The sequence below is a fragment of the Electrona antarctica genome, assembly GCF_951216825.1.
Source record: "Electrona antarctica genome assembly, chromosome: 22".
NCBI lineage: Eukaryota > Metazoa > Chordata > Actinopteri > Myctophiformes > Myctophidae > Electrona > Electrona antarctica.
Window position 1 is genome coordinate 39,208,046 of NC_136805.1, and position 21,952 is coordinate 39,229,997.

General features: G+C 42.9%; 1 protein-coding gene across 1 annotated transcript; it reads right to left on the reverse strand.

Annotated features, from left to right (window-relative positions):
• Positions 1 to 1,618: 1,618 nt before the first annotated feature.
• On the reverse strand, positions 1,619 to 20,387 carry epas1a (endothelial PAS domain protein 1a). The gene is made up of 9 exons (XM_079492384.1): positions 20,177 to 20,387; positions 18,458 to 18,624; positions 16,255 to 16,613; positions 15,699 to 15,795; positions 13,361 to 13,464; positions 7,427 to 7,617; positions 6,192 to 6,298; positions 5,425 to 5,599; positions 1,619 to 1,719 (listed from the first exon to the last, which is right to left on the reverse strand). The coding sequence occupies exons 1-9, from the start codon at positions 20,227 to 20,229 to the stop codon at positions 1,641 to 1,643; spliced, it is 1,332 nt and encodes a 443-aa protein (XP_079348510.1). The 5' UTR covers positions 20,230 to 20,387; the 3' UTR covers positions 1,619 to 1,640.
• Positions 20,388 to 21,952: the final 1,565 nt, after the last annotated feature.

Genomic DNA, 21,952 nt, shown 5'->3' on the forward strand with positions numbered 1-21,952 from the left:
AGTGTCTATTCAGGAAGCTGTGGTCTTGGCTTCGTTGGTGTCTGCTCACATCACTGCATGACCACGTGTCTGTGTCTGTGTCTGTGTGTGTGTGTGTGTGTGTGTGTGTGTGTGTGTGTGTGTGCGCGTGCGTGCGTGTTTGGCGATCACACCATGTCTCCCCACGTGTCAGGTGACCCAGCAGGAAACCCCAGCAGGAAGTGAGGTCGGGACCAAAGGGGTCAAACACAGGTTGAAACACACACACACACACACACACACACACACACACACACACACACACACACACACACACACACACACACACACACACACACACACACACACACACACACACACACACACACACACACACACACACACCCTCTGTACAATAAGTCAACTGTCTTTCAGCCACATGAGACAACAACCTGTTTCTACTGTATGTTCACGTTGAGCCATCTCTGGCTGCAGGGAAAATATCTTTGAATAACTGACACTTTCTTTTTACAAACGTCTTCTAAATCCAACAGTTTTCTGAAAAACTTGTTGCTATATCAATGGTATAAAGGGAACCTTTTCATGTCAAGGACCCCCACAATTATATATATATATATATATATATATATATATATATATATATATATTCCATTTTTATCTGTTTGTTCATGTGTCTAGTCTACCCCTCCCATACATGAAAATGTATTGAATCATTGATACCACACCTGGGGGGGAGTGGTTCTGTATAATGAATGTCCCTATATATACTTATTCACACTTCTGTATAGCACCTGACGAAGCTCACGGTGAAACGTGTCGTGCTAATAAATAAGTTGATGCAGTAAGTTGTCCGTCTCTGTTCCCTGGAGTGTGCAGTCCCTTCCTTGGGAGGTTTTTCTCTTTTTGATATATATATATATATATATATATATATATATATATATACACAAGGGGTCCTTGACATGAAAAGGTATGTATAAAAGAACGATCGGGACATTCAGAAATGTGTGAATGTTTTGAAAATCTGTAAACACACCTGCGAACATCAAGACAATGTTGACGTTAACCGTGTGAACGAACCTTTAGCATACTGCAGATCAGTGGTTCCCAGGGAGTTCCAGTTGGTCCCCACCTAAATGATAGTTAGGAACCAAATGGACCCCTTATGGGACTGTAACTCAGAGAGTGTAACTCAGAGAGTGTACTGTACAAATGGAACCCCATGGTTCCATTTGTACATTCTCAGAGTAAAATTGACATTGATTTTACAGAATAAATTGAGGGTCCCAGAGATAGAAATGTCATTAAATGGGGGGGTCCGTAGACTATTGCATGAACTGGGGGTCCCTGAAATTAAAACGGGTTGAGAATCACTGCTAGAGCCGTACACATCTTCTCTTATGGGGGTCCCTGGCATATCTCTTCAAATGGGGGGTCCGCAGGCTAATTAGTGTCAATTTGGGGGTCCTTGACATGAAAAAGTTTGGGAACCACTGCTGTAGATAGATAACATTGCATGGCTGTCATAACAAACTAAACCTGACATAAAATAAATTTGAAAAGGACAAATAGTAGATTCTGAATAATTATTTTAATAATGTATGCTAGTAGAAAAAATACAAAATTAAAAAGAATATATAGAGAGGTGCAATATAGGGGCCTTAAAGATTATATTTAGAGTTCACATGTCTACAAGCAGTCTGGTCCAAAGACAGCTGTAAGGACGGCTCCTCCACTCCACTATAACAGAGAGAGAGAGAGAGAGAGAGAGAGACCAAGGAATTGGTTAAAACATTTTAATAACACAACATATTGTCATTGTCGGGCAGCAAAACAAATGTCATGTTTTTTGCTGGTTTGTTTTTCTTGTCTTCATAAATGAATGCTCAATTTCATATGTTTACATGCCCCCCCCCCCCCCCCCCCCCCCCGTCAGGTGAAAAGAAGCGGCTTGGACTCCTCATGCATAGAAGGAAGCATGAGGTCAGTCCGTTGCTATCCCCAGGTTGGCAGAGGGAGTGTAGCGCCCAGGATTACATAGACAGTTGACACAAAAAAAGGTTTACAAAATCGTGGGATAAAGAACCGCCAGGTTGAAAGTGCCATTCAGGACAGGAACCGGTGTTTTAACCCTTCTGGACGGGAACCCATTTCGGTGTTTTTTTAAGTTTTCCAGAAAGCGTTTTTAGAATCGACCTCAGTCCTAAATGGGTTAAGTCTGCATTGGGTCTATTGGAACACAGTACAAGTGTTCTGCCCAACAGCGACAATTCATAACAAGATACTATTCATCATTATTATCATACATTAACAGCTAAATACTACTTATTTTGCTACTAGTAATACTGCTACATGTAGAGAGCACAAGGCAAGGCAAAGTGCTTGACACAGAACATTATAAGAGAATTATGACACATTATGAAAGGAAACGGACAGAAGGCACGGACAGACTAGACTCTTTAGTGAAAGAGTCTAGTGCAGGGATGTCAAACACATTTGATGTCAAACACATTTGACACAACAGTGTATAAGCCAGATTACTTTTGTTTCCTGTGCGTGCATGTGTGCGCTCCCAATGCTCAAGTCAAGAATGCTACTGTATCATAGTATTACATTTGGTCACAACAAAGAAAACATGACGGATAACATTCTTATAGGCTATCGATTTCAGCCAGTAGGCTACACTATAGAGGGTATGCGCGTTACATCATCGTACGTGGAAGTTATGCAGGAACGCCCACTGAGTGGCAAAAAACTACTTTCTGGCCTTGACAGCCCATTCATCCAAACAGAAAAGTCCTGTCTGATTGCATTAAACAATGTTAAACTCACCAACATTGCAGCTGTACGAAAAGCTTGAATTATCCTCTTTCTATCTGCACAGTTTTTGTTTCATAAAAATCCATCATGGAAACGTTATGAGCTACTTTCTGTCAAGAAATGTCCTGCATTTGATTATTTTTCTAAGTGTCAGAGTTCGGAAGTGCTTGTTTTCAATAACACATTTTGCTGCCTCCTGCATTATGTGACATTCAGACATTTAGAAACAGGTGGTACGCAGGACGGTTGAGTGATTTCCAACGAGCGCTTCCAAAGTCAAACACTCCATGCTGCTCAATGTTTTGCCACTCAGTCTAGATGAGGGGGGCGTGTCCTGATGGGAAAATCATGCCTGTGCATACCCTCTATACCAGCCCAATCCAAGCACATGCAGTCTGTAACAAATTTGATTTGCTGTCGATGAATTGTCTGATTTCCAGATGTAGCCTAATTGAAAGAAACGTTTCAGCACAATGGCTATATACGCTCAGTGGACTCCAGCGTGGCAGGCTGGGGCCGTGTCCAATACTATTTCCGGACAAAGGAGCAACAAATTGCCGATGGCTGTAATCAAATGAGCTGTTATGATTACTCCATTCATGTATGCTAGCAACAGCCTCATGTAGGCTACACTAACACTAGTCCATTTGCAGGCTGTTGCTAGTGTACATGAGTTATGTCAGTGCTTATCCACATGGATTATAGAGCGTCGCAGTCCCGCCTCCTACCCTGGACCAGGAAATGAAACCCAATGCATTATTCTCATAGACATTTCTTAAAGTATTTATTTAAAGACGGTTACGCCGCGGACAAAGCCAACTCGAGTCGTGACAACTCATGACAACACAAACAATATTTTGGACCAAACAAATAATTAGAAAGAAGAAAAAAACGGCAGGTTACAACACTTTTTTTGTTGTTTTTCTTCTTTGTAATTATTTGTTTGGTCCAAAATATTGTTTGTGTTGTCATGAGTTGTCACGACTCGAGTTGGCTTTGTCCGCGGCGTAACCGTCTTTAAATAAATACTTTAAGAAATGTCTATGAGAATAATGCATTGGGTTTCATTTCCTGGTCCAGGGTAGGAGGCGGGACTGCGACGCTCTATAGCGTTCCCATTAGGACATAGTGGCCCTTTTTCCACCGGTTGGGAACCGGTTCAGTTCTTTTTGGTTCTTAGTCCATGAGCCAGAGCTACAAAATTGGAACGTTAATTAGGAATTGAGTGGGCAAAACACTACCTATATTAAATTGTTTATAGGTTCTATATAAGTAAATTTATATATGATTCCCTTCCACAGTAGTAGCTTTTTTTTGGTGCATATTTTCCTATATAATACCTCATTTGCATATTTATAAATAAAAAATGTGTAATACACTAAATCATTGTCTTTGTGTAAGTAATCAACTGGGGAAGTTTAATGGTGATAACAATCTAATATAGGTATGGTTTTGCCCACTCAATTCATAATTAACGTTCCAATTTTGGAGCTCTGGCTCATGGACTAAGAACCAAAAAGAACTGAACCGGTTCCCATTGGGAACCAACCGGTGGAAAAGGGGTCTATGTGGCCGATAGATAGGTCAGGAGTCTAGGGTCTACAGGATGGTCCATTGACCAGTCCATGGCATGGACCTTTAGTCTGGGATGTGGACTCTAACTTGCATACCGGTAGGGTGGGGGAATCAGTTATAATCTATTTAAAAATATAGCATCCCCCCACCCCACATGGAGTCAACATAATCATAGTGGGTTCTAGGACCACAGGCCTGTACTGCACGATTAAAGCTGCTATAAGCAATAATAATTATTACTTTTTTTCTTTTTTCAGACAGAATGCTCCCAAAAAAATGTAGTCTCTGTGACACATCTAGGGGCCGCAATCTGCATTCAAAGATTTTCCTAGAAGCTTTGTCATTGGTCTACTTCCTGATTGGTTAGTCATTGCGACCGGGGTTTTTTTCGACCAATGACAAAGATTCTAGGAACATCTTTGAATGCAGATTGAGGCCCCTAGATGAGCCACAGAGACAAACATTTTTTGGGAGCGTTCTACCCATTGCTGGCTACAAAAAAAGAAAAAATTCAAATGTTGACATATTATTGCTTTAAAGGGGAATTTCTCCCTAAACCTTTTTTTTACAAAAGTAAGTTGATAATTATGTATATTGACCAAAAAAATAAGATATAGGGGAGCTGAAGCAGCAGAAGGAGCTGGAGCTGCTGCTGGAGGGGTCTAACGCTAGAACTCCTATTCAATCGCGCAATTAGTTTTTGTTTTTTGTTCTAGATGATGTGACAGCAACACTCTTCCTGGTCTACGCGAGCTGACGTTAGACCCCTCCAGGAGCAGCTCCAGCTCCTTCTGCTGCTTCAGCTCCTCTATATCTTTTTTTCTTTTTCTTGGTCAATATACATAATTATCAACTTACTTTTGTAAAAAAAGGTTTAGGGAGAAATTCCCCTTTAATGACCATTGCAGCAGTGGCATACATAAATGGGACCCTCACGGTATCCATGCTTACAGACAGCTTTGCCAATACAGCAGCGGCCAGTGCGAGATGGAGAATGGTTACCACAGACACACATGTGATACAGATAATAAATAAATAAATAAATGTTACCTGAGGACATAGTTAACACAGAGGATGCAGAGAGGAGGAGCGGGGCTGAGGGTGGTCCTGGATGCACCACGCACCACCCTCGGGAGGACGGCGCTGTGACTCTCCACCCAGATGTAGCCTCCACCCTTCACCAGCATCCTGTACACACCCGTCACTGACTGGTTCTTAGAACACACTGAGAGAGAGGGAGGGAGAGAGAGAGTTACAGTGTTTACAGCCGCGCACGTCTTACGCTGTCCGCAGCTTATTTTACGAGTTTTTAGACAGCTGGTGGATGGAAATTAAGCTCCACCTCCGCGGACGACTTGCGCGGAGGAGAGCGTTTCCGGGAATCTGGCCGCCGCGCAAGTCGTCCGCGGAGGTGGAGCTTAATTTCCATCCACCAGCTCTTTAGTAAGTCTGGCAGCACCTAGAGAGAGAGAGAGAGAGAGAGAGAGAGAGAGAGAGCAAGGAATTCCTACCGTTAAAAGACACGACATGTCGTCATTGTCAGGCAGAAACCCTGTAGAGATAGAGATAGAGGGAGTAGAGACAGAGATAGACAAAGACAGAGAAAAGGAGCGAGAGACAGAGAAAGAGTGCTCTGCCTGTTCTGGTGTTTTGAGCTGAGCGTGTGTGGTATTTGTGTGTTATACATTTACAGTGCGTGCGTGCGTGCGTGCGTGCGTGCGTGCGTGTGTGCGTGCGTGCGTGCGTGCGTGCGTGCGTGCGTGCGCGCACAGTACAGTGTGTATACAGTACGCATGCTTGCGTGCAGCAGGACTCACAGTTGAAATGGTTCTTGGTCAGACAGTGTGTGTCCAGTGCGTGACAGAGCTCATACACTGAGCGACCCTGCAGCTCCCCTGGGCTGTAACCCAGCAGTGCTGTCACCCTGCAACACACATTAACACATCACTATACCCTACCTGTGTACACGAGCTCCATAGTTACACGTTATTGTGTGTGACTGTGTGCATATGCCTGCATACAGACATTTCAGAGAGAGAGAGAGAGAGAGTTCCAGCTATGATCTCCAAATGTGTGCGTGAGTGTGTGTGTGTGTGTGTGTGTGTGTGTGTGTGTGTGTGCGTGCGTGTGTGCGTGCGTGCGCGCACGAGTGTGTGTGCGTGCGTGCGTGTGTGACGTGTGTGTTAGAAGGCATTAGTAGAATCGAGCTCGGGGCTTAATAGGCTCATGCCAAAGCTCCAGTGGCGCAATCGGTTAGCGCGCGGTACTTATACGACAGTAACTCGCTGAGCAATGCCGAGGTTGTGAGTTCGAGCCTCACCTGGAGCACAGTTTTTAGACAGGGGTCACCTTTGGGTGGACTCAGAATGAACACACAAACTATACTGGATGGTAAAAGAGACCAGAGACTGTCCAATGCTCTATCCACCTTTTCCCCCAGACCTGGGGCTCCTTGTGCTTTGCTTCCTTCAGGCAGTGTTGTCATGTCTTATTATAAGCAACCTTTGAATTGTTTTTTCTGTAAAAGTCACTTGCAAATGAATTATTGGTTGATGTTTTTTAGGGCTTGATTCTAAAGTGTACAGTATAGTTGCTTATTTGGGCTTGCTTATAATTATTATTATTTGGGCGGTTTAAAGTCGTTTAAACCGGTGGTTCCCACATTTCTTCACGTCAAGGAACCCCAGATTAATATGTGAATAATTGTCCACACAGACATCCATCTGAAAATATGTTGTGCCTTTTAATTAAAATGTTTTAAACAAATATATTCAAAATATTTCGATTTATTCTCAATGTGTTTTTAAATAACACTGACGTACAATCTCACAATGTGTCGCTGTGAGCTTGTAGATCGGCTATTTTCATTTGTACTCTTCCAGTTATTACACAGCTGCCTCCCACTCACTCACCCTGCACTCTCACTGCTCACACACTGACAGACTTTAAGTGCGTGCACTTATGTGTCTGTGCGTGCGTGCGTGCGTGCGTGCGTGCGTGCGTGCGTGCGCGCGTGCGTGCGTGCGTGCGCGCGTGCGACAATGTACATCACCTGTGGTCACAATGTGTGAACCTCATGTCCATGCTGTGCTGGCTGGTGAAGGTGTGGCTGCTGAGCAGGCTGTGTGACACTGGCAGAGACTGGCATGTGAGCAGCAGGCAGGACGGGACGGGAACGGAGTCCGGGCAGGGGGCGAGGCAGGGTGCCATGCACACCTTCACACGGCCCCGACAGAGAAACACCTGGATGGACAACAACGCATCGCACGGGACAGCGGACTCACAACCATGCTCTGGATCTGGGCAGAGGTTATGGTCGCTTTGGATCTTTCATTACAGTTAGTTATTTTTAGAGCGGGTTTGATAGTTTTTATTAGTTTTTAATTTTTGTGACTAGGCTTAGTTTTTGTTTAGTTTGGTGGGTTTTTTTCATACTTTGGTTTATTTGTCAGGTGCAGGATTCAAAAAGTATAGGCCTATTGTGTAATCAAAACTCAACAAAAGATACCATTTGAAAATATGTATATGTTCAGTTACTGTTGGTAACGAGAAAAACGAGAACCAATAAGACGCCCTGAGGGCGAGAAGCGCTGAAACAACAGAGCTTCTTACTGAATGTTTCCTTTATCCTGAACATTCCGGGAGGAAAAAACGGGAACGTGGAAAAGGGGTGAGTTGAGTTGTCCCTGTTACCCATAAAACAACATTAAAATAACATCAGTGAACAATGTGGTGAGGAGGACATGAATAACAACAAGGATTTGTTGAAGAGCTCAACTAAAAGCAACAGTGTAGATTAAAAGTAGGTCTTGAGCTGTGCTTTAAAAATGTCTACAGAGGCTATAGATAGCTATAGTGTCACTTCTTAGAAAATGAATGCTGCATCTGTCTGTCTGTCTGTCTGTCTGTCTGTCTGTCTGTCCCCACTGAGCATTTTTCAGGCTATTTAGTGTATGTAGTTATGTAGCAGAATCCAGTTAAGTGAACATTTCGTGAAGATTCTTGTAAACCATGTTTTTTCTGTTCTATGGACCCTAGAGGACACAAAAAAAACGGTTTACATTTTTTTCCCCCGCCCTAACAATATTTTATCACCATGGCAATACATGGCAATGTGTAGCAATATTTTGTGTCTGTCTGTATTTCTGTCGACATCATATCTCCAAATCTGCCAGGCCGATTTACACCAAATTTGGTCCAGGAGTGTATGATATGCTGTAGAAGACCCCCAAAAAAGATCACCGCGATCGGCCCATAGGTGGCGCTATAGCAACAAATTCAAAAGGCAAATTCATGACTATTCACAAACTACTTGTCCAATTTCAATGAACATTACTGGGTTCATGCACCAAGGGCTTCTGCACAAGCCATGCAAATGTGATCATAATACACTTACAATACAATAATCATAATATACATATAGATGGCGCTCCAGTAAACCATTTAAGAAGTAAATGCATGAGCTTCAAAAATTACCAGAATGATTTTCATGAAATTCATTGCTAGGCAAACAAATGATGAAGACACTGCTTTTAAAAGTGCACAAAGAAATATTTATTTATATAATCAACAATAACTTAAAGCTTCACCATGATTGGGTGTGTTAATCTGTGAAATCAGTTGTCAAATTGTGGAGGTTACGGAGTACGCAATCCCAACAAAAGGAACAAGGTCACTGGAGGATGTACCCAAGACTGTGACCCCACTGCTATCAAGTTGGATAAAAGGTGCTCCTAAGCCTCAGAACAGTCCGCAATATCCGAACTTCAAACTGGGAATGAATAAGGAGGAGCTCAAAAGACCTGCAACTGATGATCTAGCTTGGCTGTTGGTCCGCCACTCCCATCGCACTGATGCCACACCATCAGATGACACAGCTGAGTCGCATGATGGCACTTATGTGCAACCACAGCCTGTGCCTGTCTGGACCGCATATAATTCACTTATTTGTGTGTCAGCTCACCCTGAATCTGTGACACTTGATCGAGTGCATGCACTGCCCCTCATAAATGCACCAGCCCATGAATGGACGACCCTTACTACAGCATTGACTCAGCTCTATAATCTCAACAAGTTGATGATGGAAGGCAGTCAGGATGTTGAGCCTATACTTGTGTGGTTAGACATGGACTTGTACAAAAGGGTTAGAAAACTGAACTTCCTTGATCAACAGTTCCAATCCAATATCATAGCAAGTCCAGGTGCCTTCCATGTTGTCCTGTGTGCTGTACGATGTCTCGGAGCAACCCTTGAAGGGAGCGGTCTGGATGAAGCTTGGGTTGAATCCGGTCTATACAGCACTGTCACAGTTGTACAAATACTGAATGGCAAGCACCACAACAGAGCATTGGAAGCTCACCAGATCACACTCCAAGTTCTATTTGACCTATGGATTGAAGCCTTCTTTGAACAGCAGCCAACGCTACACCTGAATTTGACGTTTGCACTCGAAGATCTGAGAAAAGCATGTGAAAATGGGCTAGGTGTCCCTGAAGCACATGGCAGACTGGTAGACATCGTATGTGATCTGAAGCTGATGGAAACACTGGACCAATTTGACATTGAGAATGAGAAGTACCCGATGTACAAATGGGCTCGTATATATATGAGACAGGTCAACAATCTCCTCCAGTTCATACGAGGTACTCGTGATCGGAACTGGCCCTTGCACCTAGCCTCATTGGAGCAGATGTGTATTTACTTTGTTGCCTACAATAGACACGACTACGCCCAGAACATACCCGACTACATCGCACACATGCATCACCTGGAACATAGCCATCCCTCAGTATGGCAAGATCTCAAGAGTGGTGATTTTGTCGTCAGTACCAACCCTGTTCCTTTCACATCCATTGGACCTGATCACGCTCAAGAACATGTGAACAAGATTCATAAAGGAGAAGGTGCCATTTCTGGCTTAACCACTGATCCTCGGGGTCTGCTGAAATACTGTCTGAGTACCCCAGTACTAGCAAGACTGGCTGGTGAAACTGAGCGCCTACTTAACATAGCTGATGCCAACCCAAAGAAGCATCACCAACACTCGGCAACTAGAAATGCACGACAGGAGAAATCTGTGAAACAACTCAAGGATGTGTTGACCAGCGCAAACCCCTTCTGTCCTCCAGAAAACGATGATGAAGCTGAAATTAAGTTAGTCAACTTTGTTTCCAAACAAATAATGACAACAGCAGTGCAGAGCCATGTCTTGGACATTGAGTTACGAGGGAGCAGAGCACTTGAAACTTTTGTGAATGAGAGGGTCGGAGGGGAAAAGAACATGTGGGACAAAATGACGAAGCTGAAGTATCTGACCTGGAAAGATGGATGCAAAACTATCAAGCTTAAGGCATCATCTGAAATAGTCAGCTTGAAAGCAACAAACTCCTTGTTTGTTCGCTTGCTTCTCGTTGCCAAGTCCTCAAGAGAACTGGACCTGCAGAACATTGTGGGAACACACGAATTTGCTGATCACAATGCCAGCTTAATGAAGTCTGATGGTTCTCTGTTGCAGACTACAGCCAAGTCTGCCCTCATCCATGAATTGGAAGGAGTGGTTTCAGAGATGGAATCTAATGAAGAATCTATAGACATGCAGAGTAGCCCATCTGCAGAAGTGTTGACCAGTATCTTGATTGACGGCATGGCTGTCGTGCAGGAGATGGTTGTTCGGAAAGGTGAAATAAAATGTTGCAGAGATCTTGCAGAATGTTTCACTCGGAGTGTTGACATAAAGGCGCAAGGCTACACAGATCTATACTTGCTATTTGACAACTATACAGTGACAAACTCCATGAAGGACAGAACAAGACATCTCCGTACAGCAGGAAGAGCACAAGAAAAGGGGTATAAAATAGAGGATAACACACCAGTCAAAGACTTCAAGGCTTTCCTCGGAAGCAAGGAAACCAAGGCCAACCTCGTCCTCTACCTTGCACAAAAAGCTGTTGATCTTTGCAAGCTACCAATCACAACACACACACACAAGGGTGTCATGTCCACAAACACAAAAATGGTGAACATCACAAGTACACAAGAAGAGGCGGATACGTTACTGGTTATGTATGCCGCAGCAGTGAGTCGTTTAGGTAAAACGCCACATATATACTCATGTGACACTGATGTTTTGGTACTTGCCCTTCGAAGGGTACCAGACCTTCAACCAGAGAGTGCAATCATCATGGGCACAGGAGATCAAAGACGGACGATAAAACTCAGACCAATCTACACGGCCATTGGCCCCAAACGAGCAGCCGCATTGCCAGGATTCCACACGCTCACTGGTTGCGATACCACTGGTCACATCCGAGGAAAAGGTAAATCTTCCTGCTTCAAATCGTTCATGAAGACTGGTGATGATGTTCTCCATGCACTTGCTGAACTTGGTGTTGGCCCTCATCCATCCTTGGAAGTGTTAGCCGGGTGTGAAAAGTTTGTGTGTCAGCTCTTCAAACCTGGGTATGAATCAGCTGAAGTACTTCGGTGGCACATGTTTAAACAGCTCAAGGGCAATCAGGGTGTTGAAAAGATATGTCCAACGCAAGGGTCCATCGTCGAACACATTCTGCGAGCACATTGGCAAGCCAATGTATGGGCACAAGACATCGTTGCTGAGCCACAGGTTTTAGATCCACTTTCTTTAGGATGGAAGCAACAAGATGATGGAAGGTGTGTCCCTGTAGTCTCAAAGGTTCCACCTGCACCAGAGGCCGTTGTTGAACTCGTCAAGTGTGCATGTGTTGCCAGCAAGTGTAGCGGCCGCTGTTCTTGCAAACTTAATAACCTTCCATGCACAGAGCTCTGCAAATGTGAGGCTGCTGAGGGTTCATGTGATAATCATACAAAAGATGATGCTGAGAGTGATGACGATGATACCTACAGTGATTCTTTGTACAGTTGAGCATGTCACGTTCGTAAATAAACCCTTTGATTTGAAATAAAACTGTCCGTTACTGATTATTCAAGGTTTTTGTGGAAAATTGGTCCGGTAGCTTATGCACCTTGTGAAATTGCATATTTAATCTGTTGTTGTAGCGCCACCTATTGGTGGATTGTGGTCAAACTTTCTGGGCTTGTGCTTCAGCCCATGGTACAACAACCTAGCCAATGTCATTGAAATTGGACAAGTAGTTTGTGAATAATCATGAATTTTCGTTTTGAATTTGGTGCTGTAGCGCCACCTATGGGCCGATCGTGGTGAAATTTTTATGGGGTCTTCCAGAGCACATCATACACTCCTGGACCACATTTGGTGTAAATCGGCCTGGCAGATTTGGAGAAATGATGTCGACAGTAATACAGACAGACACGGAATATTGCTACACATTGCCATGTATTGCCATGGTGATAAAATATTGTTAGGGCGGGGAAAAAAAATGTAAACCGTTTTTTTTGTGTCCTCTAGGGTCCATAGAACAGAAAAAACATGGTTTACAAGAATCTTCATGAAACGTTCACTTAATTACACAATGACATACACTAATTAGGCTATTTAGACGCATTTAGAAATACGTCTAAATGGCTGTCTGAAAATGAAAGTTTTTTTAGCGGTCAAGGCTAAGATTAGACGTTGGAACAACGTCATTTCAACATATAGACATTTAAAAATCAAAAATCATTTAAAATCAACGTCTAAAGCCAAGCGTAGACCGCTAAAGAAACTAAATTAATTTTTAGACCAGTTATAAACACAATTTTAGAGCATTGCTCAGTGGGTCTGTCTGTCTGTCTGTCTGTCTGTCTGTCTGTCTGTCTGTCTGTCTGTGAGTCGACCCATTTTGGGCGGGAACCCCTTTTGGTGTTTTAAACATGTTATAATTTAGCTATTGAAAAATAGCAGATCTACAAGCTCATAGCGCGCCACCGAGTGGCGCGCTACGAGCTTGTAGGTCTGCTATTTTTGAAAAATTGTGAAAATATTTAGATTTTTTTTAAATTTCGAGGTCAGGCCAAAATGGGTTAACACATGCTCCAGCAGAACACTCACCTTCCAGGTTGCTGACTTGAGGTTGGTGGCTCTTCCTCGGTGTGTGATGGTACTCTTCATCCTCATGATAAAGGTCCTCTCAGAGCCCTGCACACAGTGATCTCCTGGACAGACCCAGGGAGGGATTTGGTTCAGCAACCATTTAAATATCAGTGCATTTCAATAGCTGAGCAACCTGGCATGCCTATTTTGGGTCATGGTCATTATAGTAAAAGAAAACATTTAGAAAAAGAAAAGAAAAAAACCTTTTGTGCTTTTTGTTTTGTTTTATAGTTTTTTGTCAATGTTAAATGTTGAATGCATTTTTCCCATAGACATTTCAAAAAGTATTTATTTAAAGACCTTATAAGCGTACGCCAAGAGTTGGCGTACAAAGCCAACTCGAGTCGTGACAAATCATGACAACAAACACAATATTTTGGACCAAACAAATAATTACAAAGAAGAAAAAACAACAAAAAAAGATGTTGTAACCTGCCGTTTTCTTCTTATTTCTAATTATTTGTTCGGCCCGAAAAATTGTGTTTGTTGTCATGATTTGTCATAACTCAACTCAACAACTGGATTGGCATTGGACAATCACTTTTTAGGGTGGGATTTAGTGAAGGGCTAATTTGTGTGTAATCACAACGAAGAGATGTGTGGAGGGGAAAAAGAAGCGGAACAAATATGAAGCCCTGGAGTGACCCTGACCATCAAGTATATAGGGTTTAAGTGGTTAAGTACAGTTAATATAATAGTATTATACACTAGTATAACAGTATTCAATGTGCACTATTAAGATCTTCAATTCTTGATGTAACTCCGAAGCTCCAGTGGCGCAATCGGTTAGCGCACGGTACTTATATGACAGTAACTCGCTGAGCAATGCCGAGGTTGTGAGTTCGAGCCTCACCTGGAGCACATAGTTTTTTAGGCGAGGCGTCACCTTGGAGAGACCAATAAACTGGATGGTAAAAAGAGATCTCCAAATTCGAAAACCCTGCATGACTTCTCCCCCGCAGAGCTCTATCACAGGACCTAACCAAGATACATTAGTTACAGAACAACTACCCAAGTGGCCACGAGTGGCAAGATTCTTTCGCCTTTTTCATAGGACTATGTTACTCGAGTGGTATCTAATGGGTTTTTACCAGAGTCCTTTTCTATTAACCCATTTTGGGCGGGAACCCCTTTTGGTGTTAGCATTATGTTGTGCTTTAGCTATTGAAAAATAGCAGATCTACAAGCTCATAGCGTTCCACCGAGTGGCGCGCTACGAGCTGACATAGAAACATAGCTTTTTCAGAAAACTGTCAGGATGTAGAAGACATTTTTAGAATCTGATCTCAGGTCAAAATGGATTAAGATATCTGTACTCAACTTACTCAAGTAAGAGCTTTCGGTTACTTTCCCACTGCTCAACGCCTCCACGCTGCATTGATTCAGCGATCCACATATACTGTTAGTTCACATCCCACGCAGGAGTTACTGAGAACATAGTCATCAAATACAGACTACAGCACTGCTGTTGCAATGAGGATGAGACCAACGCACTCTTGTGGAAAGCCTTTAACCCATTTTGACCTGAGATCAGATTCTAAAAATGTCGATTTTTCAAAAATAGCAGACCTACAAGCCCGTAGCGCGCCACTCGGTGGCGCGCTATGAGCTTGTAGATCTGCTATTTTTCAATAGCTAAATCATAACATAATGCTAACACCAAAAGGGGTTCCCGCCCAAAGTGGGTTAATAGAGTGGCTAATGCATTGCAAGAATATAAACTGCACCTACACCTAAACTGCCTTCATCAAGTGTTACCAAAGTGGAATATTGAAAGTTTCTGTAGACTTTTATCAAACAACCCAGTGAAGTGAATAGAATTACTGCAACATTATTACATACATTTATTTTGCAGAGAGAGACAGTGTAGTAGTGTCTCAGTAAACTAGGATCACTCACCTAAACCAAGAACCTACTGTATAGCATCAGTCTCTAAACAATATACCAATCAAAATAATAACCTGTACATTGAAACTATAGGATACCCAGGTAAACAATGACGCAGCTGTTTATTGTTTACCCTTTACCGGGTGATCCAAAGATCACGTGGCAGTGGCTCAGGGCTAGAGTGGCCGGTAGAACAGCTGGATGGGAACCGTGAGGTTACCAGTTCGATCCCTGTGGGCTCCCCCAGAGTTAGTGTTCGAAGTGTCCTTGAGCAAGACACTGAACCCCTAATTGCTCCCGATGTGCAGGTTGGTGCCATGCATGGTTTCCTTGGATAGTGCCTTGGATAAAGGTGTTATATAAATGCACCATTTACCAAGGTTTGCAATAAAATCACATAAAAACTCACCAGCACACTGAGCAGCCGTCAGACGGAGGTTGGTTCTGATCTCGTCGTGGTCACAGGGGTGGGTGAACTCGTAGATGTTGTGCCCCATCAACTCCGCCTGTGTAGGAACATGGCGGAGAAGTGTATACATGATTTATACTGTACATGATGTGTCCGGTGAAGTCGGTCGTTCTCGAGATATGTATACGACAGAGGTCTTGCACATTTCGAGTAGGATAGAGTAAGCTAAATAATTCAAACATGTGTCCAACCTCCCCCTGGCCAGCCGGAATAACGTGTTCCTTCCACGCGCTACGTCTGGCCAGGGAAATTCCCTCCTGTCAGGTGAAAAGAAGCAGCTTGGTCAGTCCGCTGCCCCCCCCAGGTTGGCAGAGGAAGTGTAGCGCCCAGGATTACATTAGATAATTGACACTGGGTGAAAAAACTGGGTTGCAAAATCGTGGGATAAAAATTATAAGAAAAAGAAAAAAACATGTGTCCACGTGTGTGTGTGTGTGTGTGTGTGTGTGTGTGTGTGTGTGTGCATGTGCGCGCACACACGCGTGTGTGTGCGTACTTGAGTCAGCCCCAGGTACTTGGTGACATTGGCAGACATGCAGATCATGTCTCCGTCAGGAGACACAGCCAGGACGAAACCCTCCAGGACCCTCAGGTAGACGTCCGTCTCCTCCCTCTGCCACAGCGGGCCTCTCCACTCCTCCTTCTCTTCTACTCTTCTCTTCTTCTCCTTCGTCGCCGCCTCCTCCTCCTCCTCCTCCTCCTCCTCCACTCGACTCTTCTCCTCCTTCTCCTTTGTCTCCTCCTCCTCCCACCTTTGGGAGGAACGTTCTACGTTGTTGTCTCCTTCCTCCCCTCTCCCCGGCAGCGGTCTGCGTTTTGCAGCGTGTTGTGTCTTTGTCAGTGTCCCACCGATGCCTGCAACAGAAGGTATGTACAGGATGTATTTATATAGCCCGGCGCGGCCAGACTCATAGCGAGGGTTCACTGATGTTTCCTGAAACAGGCTAGTATTTATAGACCACATAGCACTGCTCAGTGGCATGTTGATGCCAAGTAACACTTTTGCACTTTTACCAGGGTTCCCACACATTTTTACCAATGAATTCCGGAAACATTTCCAAAATATTTAACCCAATTTCTAGGCCTACATAACAATCTTTATTAACCCATTTTGACCTGAGATCAGATAATATAAATGTCTCCTACATCCTGACAGTTTTCTGAAAAAGCTATGTTTCTATGTCGTGGTGGCGCGCTATGAGCTTGTAGATCTGAAGTGCAATAATGAGTCTCTTACTCCTAGTCCAATGCCCAAACAGAGGCAGTGTAGCAACAATAAAGCATATATAATATAGAATGTTATAATTCTATTGCAAATGTTGTGCCAAATGTTTTGCTACACCACCTATCCTATAGGGCATACTGTAGGATCACGGTGCTGCAGCACATTGTGAGCTTGTAGATCTGTTATTTTTGTCACATACTGCCTAGTCTCGTGTTGCCAGACTGTTTTCTCTCATACAGTCTGGAGCAACGGAAAAGCTATCATAAGTAAAATATAAAGAGGAAGTGGAGCCTCGATCCTCCCCAGTCCCCACTTCCGTTTCTTCTTTACAGTCGCGCAAATTTTAATTGAATTAATTTAATTTGATTTCATTTAAATAGAAAACATCTCAGCATATATAGCTTGTTGCTTAGCAGAAAAGGAAATAAAAAATATTTTAAAATATATTTTCGTAAACGGAAATGGCAGCTTCCTTACTTGGATTTCAGGAGATGTAGTTCCAGACTATATAGCATTCGGAGATTGTGGAATAGTTGTCTGGCTACGCGAGACTACGTACTGCCTGGTACACATTAGGCTGCAATCATGCTGCCGCTTTCGTGTAATGTTATACCGTACATGTTTTGGAAAAGGTTTTTAAGCTGAGTCAGTCTATCATCGATGTGTAAGCTAGTCCTCTAGTAACCTCGCCTCACCAGGCTTTCCACCACCTCGGAGGAAAGCCTGGTCTCTGTTTCAAAAGTCTGTATGATCCTGTCGGGAGCGGATGATATCGTTACGTCATGTTGTAGTATTGTTTTGTAGGCGACAGGCAGGAACAACGGGGCGGCAACTTCCTTTTCCCTCAAACCGATTTTTCTCAATAAAAGCTCTCGTAGCCTATAGCTTTTATTGAGAAAAATCGGTTTGAGGGAAAAGGAAGTTGCCGCCCCGTTGTTCCTGCCTGTCGATATCATCCGCTCCCGATAGGATCATATACCCTAAATGAAATGGTGCCCAGGCTAGTCCTCTGGTAGTCTAGTCCAGCTGGTTTTCTCATTGGCTGATGTATGTGCGCACCTCAAATATGTCCGGGCAGAAACGAACGACTCAGAACACCATAGTTCTGCCTTAGAGAATTTTGGTTCCTACCTAAACTACTGTGCTGAAACTGACACAGAGGCAGTTATAGCGGACCCCCGCAGATAATAATAATGCAGCTGGTAGTTAATTGATTTAATCAATTCCTGTTTATTTATATCAATAGCCAAAAACAATGCATATATAGCCAACTATTTTTCCAGAACCCTTGATAAATTCCAGGACCCTTGATAAATTCCCTTGATTTAGAGGACTGGAAAATATTTTTTCTAATTTTGAAATATTTCCAGGAATCTCATAACCGTGGGAACCCAATTTACTCAAGTACATTTTGAATATTTTTTCTTAGAATATAGCTACATTGCATTACTGATTACTTTTAGACCTGTTATACCTGAGAGCAGGGAACGTGTTTGCATGTAACTGATAGTGAGGCGCATGACAGAGGGTTTATCCAGGTGAGCCCGGACAGCCGCTGGGAGAGGCAGGAGTCTGGACAGGTCGCTTAACACATCAGACTCTGCTTTACGCCTGATCCTCGCTGCTTCACGACTAACAGCCCTGCATGGAGAAGACATATAGACATATAGACATATAGGTTCAGGTTCGTGGGCAGGCTGTGGCTCAGGAGGTAGAGCAGGTCGTCCAATGATCCGTGGGTTGGCGGTTCAAATCCCGTCTCCTCCTGTCTCCAAGGAGTCGGACACTGAACCCTAAATTGCCTCCAATGAGTCGGTCGGTGCTAGCTTGCCACCATTGGTGTGTGTGAATGTGGGAAGTGAGGCCGCTGCAGGCGTGCACAGACATTTAGAGGGGCAGGTGCTCAAGTGAAAAAAGGGCACCTTGTGCAGCGCGTGGAACCGGCCGGTTGCCTTAATAGTGAGAGATTTATAGATTTTGGGGCCTAAATAATATATTAGAAGCTTTTTATCAAGAATTGGTCAATGTCACCATGGTCCACATACTAGTGGTGTAGTACTAGTGTACACTGAAATGTAAAAGAAAACATTGCCAAAAGGGCAGGGGATGCTCTAGCACCCCCTAGTGTCTATCTGTGCACGCCACTGGCAGGCATCGACTGTTTGCCGATTACAAGACATAAAAGATATACTAGACTAGACAGGACAACAAGAACCCAGTCACACTGTCAAGTCAGTTACGACAGGAGGGAAGAGAAACACATGCACACAACCCACAAAAAGACAGACAGACAAAGAAACCAAGGAAAGAGCACACATGTTCTATATTTGTATATGCTTCCTATTCAAAACCTAAATAAGAGCACATACCAGCAAGGTGTCTGCAGTCTGTGACGGGCTCCTATAAAAAGTCTAAGCTTACCACCGGAAATATTTACTGTACATATCTTTCTCTCTTTTTTGTATTACTACTCGGATATGATTTTTTGCATATTATTGTACATTATCGTTTGTCTTTAATGTCTCAATGAATTGAATACACAAGACCTCAATGGAAATAAGCCCTGTGCTTATTTGAGGTTATCCTTTTGAATAAATCTGTACCACTGTACTTTTTTTGCAATTCAATCAATCAATTATAATTGCAGCCATATCATAGGCTATTTGCAATTATCATCATCATAACATAATCAGTAACTGATTATTTGATAGCCTATTGTACTATAAACTACAGCTATAGGCTATGTCACGAGACTCGCAACATATGTAGCTTAATGTTAGGCTTACAGGTAATAATAATAATAACAACAACAACAATAATAATAAAGACAGTGTAGTATGTAATAATAATAACAACAACAATAATAATAATAATAATAATAATAATAATAATAATAATAATAATAAAGACAGTGTAGCCTAGTAAAGTGTCCTTAAAGCAGGGATGGAAGAGACATTTTGGAATAACCTAAATTAAATTCAGTGATTCAATTTATTTATTGAATGTCACCGTATATTCCATAACGTAGGCCTAATTTGAGAAATAATAAGGTGAGGTGACATATCTGGACTTATATGACAATTAAGTTTCCTCGTCGTGGCGAGAGGAGTAGGACACACGCGGGTCTGGACATCAACTTCTGGAGAAGCGAAACTTCATTATAAATCATATAATTATTGCCGACCCGACGTACCTTTGTTTCTCCTTGTCTGCTGTGATTTTGCCACATCGATTGTCTGCTGTCATAGTGCACAACTTAATTCAGAACGAGAGAGAGAGATGAGAGAGGGCAAATACATAAATAAAATCTCGATCTCGTGAGCAGGCGCGCCAGGCGCACAGATCAGACACAGGTGGTACGGATGATGGATGATGACCACCACCAGACAGAATGGTGGCAGGCAGTGCAGGGAAACCGGCTTGGAGTATATAAGAGGGAAACCGAAGAGAACAGCGGTCCTCCAGGCATGCAGCGCAGCGGTAGACAGACAGACAGACAGGTCAGGTATAGTGTCCTCGCCTCCTCCTCGGTGAATGAAAACCTGTATGTTCTTCAATCAAGAGAAACAAAACAACAACTCTTCTCTTCTCTCGCGCGCCGTGGCGCATCACAGACGCACGGGCCGCCTGTGATAGGTCAGCTGGCCTGGAGAAACGTCACTCTCAGGAAGGGAAGGCATCTGTGTGTGCATATACTCTAAGGTGCATTCACGTTGCAACTGTAACACACTAGTATACTCTAAGGTACTATGATGAATTCCTGTTCTGTTCTTTGACTATATAGAAGTGTCTATTTGTACGTCTCTAAATGTTTTGATGAATTGAACATGGTGGACCCTCTTGTAAACAAGTGTAATGCTTAATTGGGTCCCACTCACAGTTAACAGTCTTTGTATTGAGTTTGTGCTTGAAATGTACTGTAATTCTGTAAACTATTTCAATCAATCAATCAATCAATCAACACGCGGCATGCATAACTTTGAGGGAGATGGGTAGGCCCAGAGCCATAGTAGAATGGCTCTGGGTAGACCTATAAAATAACCTATAAGCTATAGAGTTATAGTTTGTTAAATATGTTTTATTTAAAGTAACGGGTATTCCGGGGTTACGGCCCCACAATGTCTATATGGACGTTTTCACAATATAAAAGTGTCCAGAACATTTAAGCTATAGTATAGTAGTTTGTCACCTACATGTGGATGTTTAAGTATAGGCTAATATATTTATTATAATCAATAACAATATCATAAAGTGTCCTGCTCTTCCAGAAATAAGGTTAATGAATTAATACTGCTCCAATGCCACAATGTTTGGTTGTGGTGGTGATGTCATGAGGATTCGGTGACCTTCGAAGTCCTTCCTGGACTACAATTCCCATAATGCTTTGGTGCACTGCTCCTCCTTGTGGATAGGGGGAGGGCTGTCTTACTGAGACAACATGTAGTCCAGGAAGTAAGTGAGCCCAGTGTCCATGACATCATGGACACGTTGAAATACTAAAATATCTAAAAAGTAAAAACACATATATACCCACATAAAAACCCCAGGAAAGTGTTTCTTGTCTCCCAAACATCATTAGAATAAGATCTGGTTGCAAAAGGGGTGAAGTGTCCCTTTAAAGTACTAAAAGTAAAAGTACTCATATTACAGAATGTCCCATTTCACAAGTTCAAAATGTGTACAAAATCTATTGAAAATAGCCAATCTACCAGCTCACAATGCATCGCATCACCACGCATTGTGAGCTTGCAGTTCTGCCATTGTCAAGTGGCTGAAATGTATATGGAAGTCATGGTTAATGTATGTTTTCTAATCTAATTTAAAATGTCCAAAGTAACTAGTATATAACTAATGATTTCAAATAATTGTTGTGGAGTAAAAGTAACATTTTTGGCTCTGAGATGTAGTGGAGTAAAACAGAACTACAGAAATAGGTCTATGACACAGAACTTATTATTATCTTCCTTTG